We start from the raw sequence: 3364 nt of genomic DNA on the forward strand, positions 1-3364 counted from the left end.
AGGTTCAGTACAGGGAGTGAGCAGGCCTGGCCTCAAGTTCGTAGCCCCCGCCCTTCCAGGAGGGGAACTGGGAGAGGGGAGGGACATAGGCGGGGCGGGTTTTCAGTCCCTGTGGTCAGCTTAGAATTGTGTGGCGCTTGCTGAGCATAAAACTTGGGACCGCCACCCCCTTCCCTCCTCCTGCCATTGGCTCCGGCTAGAGGTTGACATCAAAGCCGAGGCCTTATATAAGCAGGGTCCTGGTTGAGTCCGCAGAAGGGTTAAACCCGGTCTTTGGAAGTCCGAACCCTTCTCCCTCGTTGCCTTACAGAAACCTTCCAGAGGTCGGCAGGTCCTTCGTGTCATCTCCAGCCTTGCTCGCTCAGGACTCTCCAAACCCCAGCCAGTTCGCTGCCTCTGGAGCCCACGGTGACCCCCTTCTGTGGGGCGCATGGGGCGGTGCTAATTGGGCTGACAGCACAGGCCAGGAGCCTCTCCAACATGAACCTCGTGGGCAGCTACGCACATCATCACCATCATCACCACTCACACCCGCCGCACCCCATGCTCCACGAACCCTTCCTGTTTGGCCCGGCCTCGCGTTGCCACCAGGAGCGGCCTTACTTCCAGAGCTGGCTGCTGAGCCCGGCTGATGCTGCCCCAGATTTCCCTGCCGGCGGGCCACCACCTACCACTGCAGTAGCAGCGGCTGCCTATGGTCCGGATGCCAGGCCGAGCCAGAGCCCAGGTCGGCTGGAGGCTCTTGGAAGCCGCCTGCCCAAACGAAAAGGCTCAGGACCCAAGAAGGAGAGGAGGCGCACAGAGAGCATTAACAGCGCGTTCGCGGAGCTGCGTGAGTGCATCCCCAATGTGCCCGCCGACACCAAGCTCTCCAAGATCAAGACTCTGCGCCTGGCTACCAGTTACATCGCCTACTTGATGGACGTGCTGGCCAAGGATGCACAAGCAGGTGACCCCGAGGCCTTCAAGGCTGAACTCAAAAAGACGGATGGCGGTCGCGAAAGCAAGCGGAAAAGGGAGTTGGTGAGTCCCGGGGCTTATAAGTTCCAGGCAAGGGTGCGGGCTGGGGTAAGTAAGAGCAGGCCTGCAAACACAGAGCTGTGTTCTGGGTGGGATTCTGAAAGACTAGGGAGAGTTCTGAGGTCGACACAGTCTGCCATTGTGTGCACAGTCATTGCTGAGTGAACATAGAATTTTGCTTTTTAAAAGTGATCTTAGGGCCTTACAAGATGAACTGAAAACCTTGGGCTTCCAAGAAGTGGCTATATTCTATACTATAGTTTGTTTTAAATCTGAAGGTGTTTTGAGTCTTCCTTGGGCCCTTCTGGAAGCCAGGTTGAGAATGAAAGTAGGAAATGACTTAAATACTGCATTAACGTATGACGATCTCCCAAAACAGTTTTTAAAGCAAAAAAAAAAAAAAAAAAAACAACACAAAAACCCAATACAAATCGAGGCTTCATACTTTCATTTGCTTAATTATGAATATCTGAATTACCCGATTCCCATGGGTTTATTGGAAAGGATTATTTACCTCAATTAACATACTAATTGGAGAAACAGAAGACCACTGGAGGGAAAAGTGGGGTGGAAAGGCAGCTCAAGGCTGGGTCTAGTCTGCCCCTAGTCTGGATCTAGTCTGGGACAGGGTGATGGGCTAGACAATCTCAAGGCTTTGGATGCAGCAAACAGGAAGGGCTTTGGCCTTTGCGCTTGCCTAGTCAGCCTTTTTGGGTCTTCTCCAGTTTGAGTGATCTTCCACCTAGGGGCTGTGGGACTTCTGGCCGCCAGAGTTCCCCCTGTTTGGTAGGCTCAGGCCTAGGCACAGCAATGTGGACTGGGGAGCTCGGTGGCTTTTATCTGACCCTCGGGGTCTGTGGCAAAGTAGGGCTGGGTTACCTGGAGCCACCGGAAAGACAGACTCCCAGCCTCAGCCGCCTGAGGCCTGGGCTGGGGATATGGGGCAGGAGGGAGGAGCACCTTGTGGAAGCGGTTCTAGGGCCAATCCTGGTCCTGGAAGGGCACTACTTGCAAGTAGCAACCTCACTGGGTTCCTGCTAGAGAGCTGGGCCCAGACTGTGGCAGCCAGGCCAATTCTTTCCTCCCTAGGTAGTGAGGGAGGCTCCCAGCACTGGTACTAGCCAGCACCCAACTTGCATCCAAGCCAAGATCCTACGCCAGGCTGATAACCTGGAATGAGATATATACTGACTGGGTTACTATTCCCACCCTTCCCACACCAGGCCTCTGTGATGCTGGCTTCCTCTGCCCAAGACGCCTTAAAGCTAGATTCCGTTTACCCAGACTTGTCTAATTCTCAATAAATAGTAAACCTCTTCAAGTTGGTCAGACCATCCCGGATCCCAGGAACTCAGAGTATAAAGGCAGATATTTATAATCCTGATTGTGTGGTTCAACAAACAGACATCTGTCACCTAGTTAAGGACGCCCAGTTACTGCTCCCAACCCGTTCCCCAAACTCCCCTCCAAGCCTGGACCGAACTGAATAACTTAAACCTGACTTTCTCGCCTTTTGTTTGTTTGCTTGTGTCCATTGACAGCCTCAGCAGCACGAAAGCTTCCCTCCTGCCTCGGGGCCAGGCGAGAAGAGGATTAAAGGGCGCACCGGCTGGCCTCAGCAAGTCTGGGCGCTGGAGCTAAACCAGTGAGACCAGGCCAGCGCCGCCGGAGAACCCGTCCGAGGCTGGCCCACCTGGCTACCCGGAGAGGAGAGGAAAGGACGCAGCGGCTACGGCGGGTCTCCCGGTGCCTGCGCGCATTTCGCCCAGTCTCTGCGGAGCACCGGAGGGTCGGCGGTTGCAACTACCCACTAGGATCGCACGTGCAATGTCATTTGAATTTGTTAATACATAAGAGAAAGAGAAATTTATATATATGTTCACTTCCCGCCGAGGGCGGCTCTTGGAGGCTCGACTCAAGATGGGACTGGAGAAGACCAAGCCCCTGAAGACACACCCTTCCAACCCATCTGGGTGGAACTCAACCCCAAAGGCCATGGTCGCGCCGCTCTCTGGCTCGCTCTCTCGTCCCCTTCTTGGCTCTGTGTCAGTACCCTGATGCCTTCTCGAGTTAAAATGCAATAAGACTAATTGGTAGTTTCTAACCAGGAAGACTGACGCTGCCTGGGTTGATCTCTCCTGAGCAGCGATGGTTTTCCTTCTTGTCGCTACACTTCCTACCTAGAGGGAAGGCGTTACTCCCTTGCGCAGCACCTCTGCTTTCCAAGGGAAATCTTTCCCTTCCTTTCCCTTCCCTTCCCTCCCCTCTCCTCTTCCTTTCCCCTCTTCCGTTCTCTTACCTCCTCTTTCCCTTCCTTCTTTCTCCTTCTTTTCTTTCTAAATAA

General features: G+C 54.1%; 1 protein-coding gene across 1 annotated transcript; it reads left to right on the forward strand.

Moving 5' to 3' along the window:
* Positions 1-480: 480 nt before the first annotated feature.
* On the forward strand, positions 481-2669 carry Hand1 (heart and neural crest derivatives expressed 1). The gene is made up of 2 exons (XM_021178269.2): positions 481-1023; positions 2562-2669. The coding sequence occupies exons 1-2, from the start codon at positions 481-483 to the stop codon at positions 2667-2669; spliced, it is 651 nt and encodes a 216-aa protein (XP_021033928.1).
* The last annotated feature ends 695 nt before the right edge of the window (positions 2670-3364 follow it).

Source organism: Mus caroli, unplaced genomic scaffold (assembly GCF_978045245.1).
Source record: "Mus caroli unplaced genomic scaffold, Mus_caroli_1 scaffold_13, whole genome shotgun sequence".
NCBI lineage: Eukaryota > Metazoa > Chordata > Mammalia > Rodentia > Muridae > Mus > Mus caroli.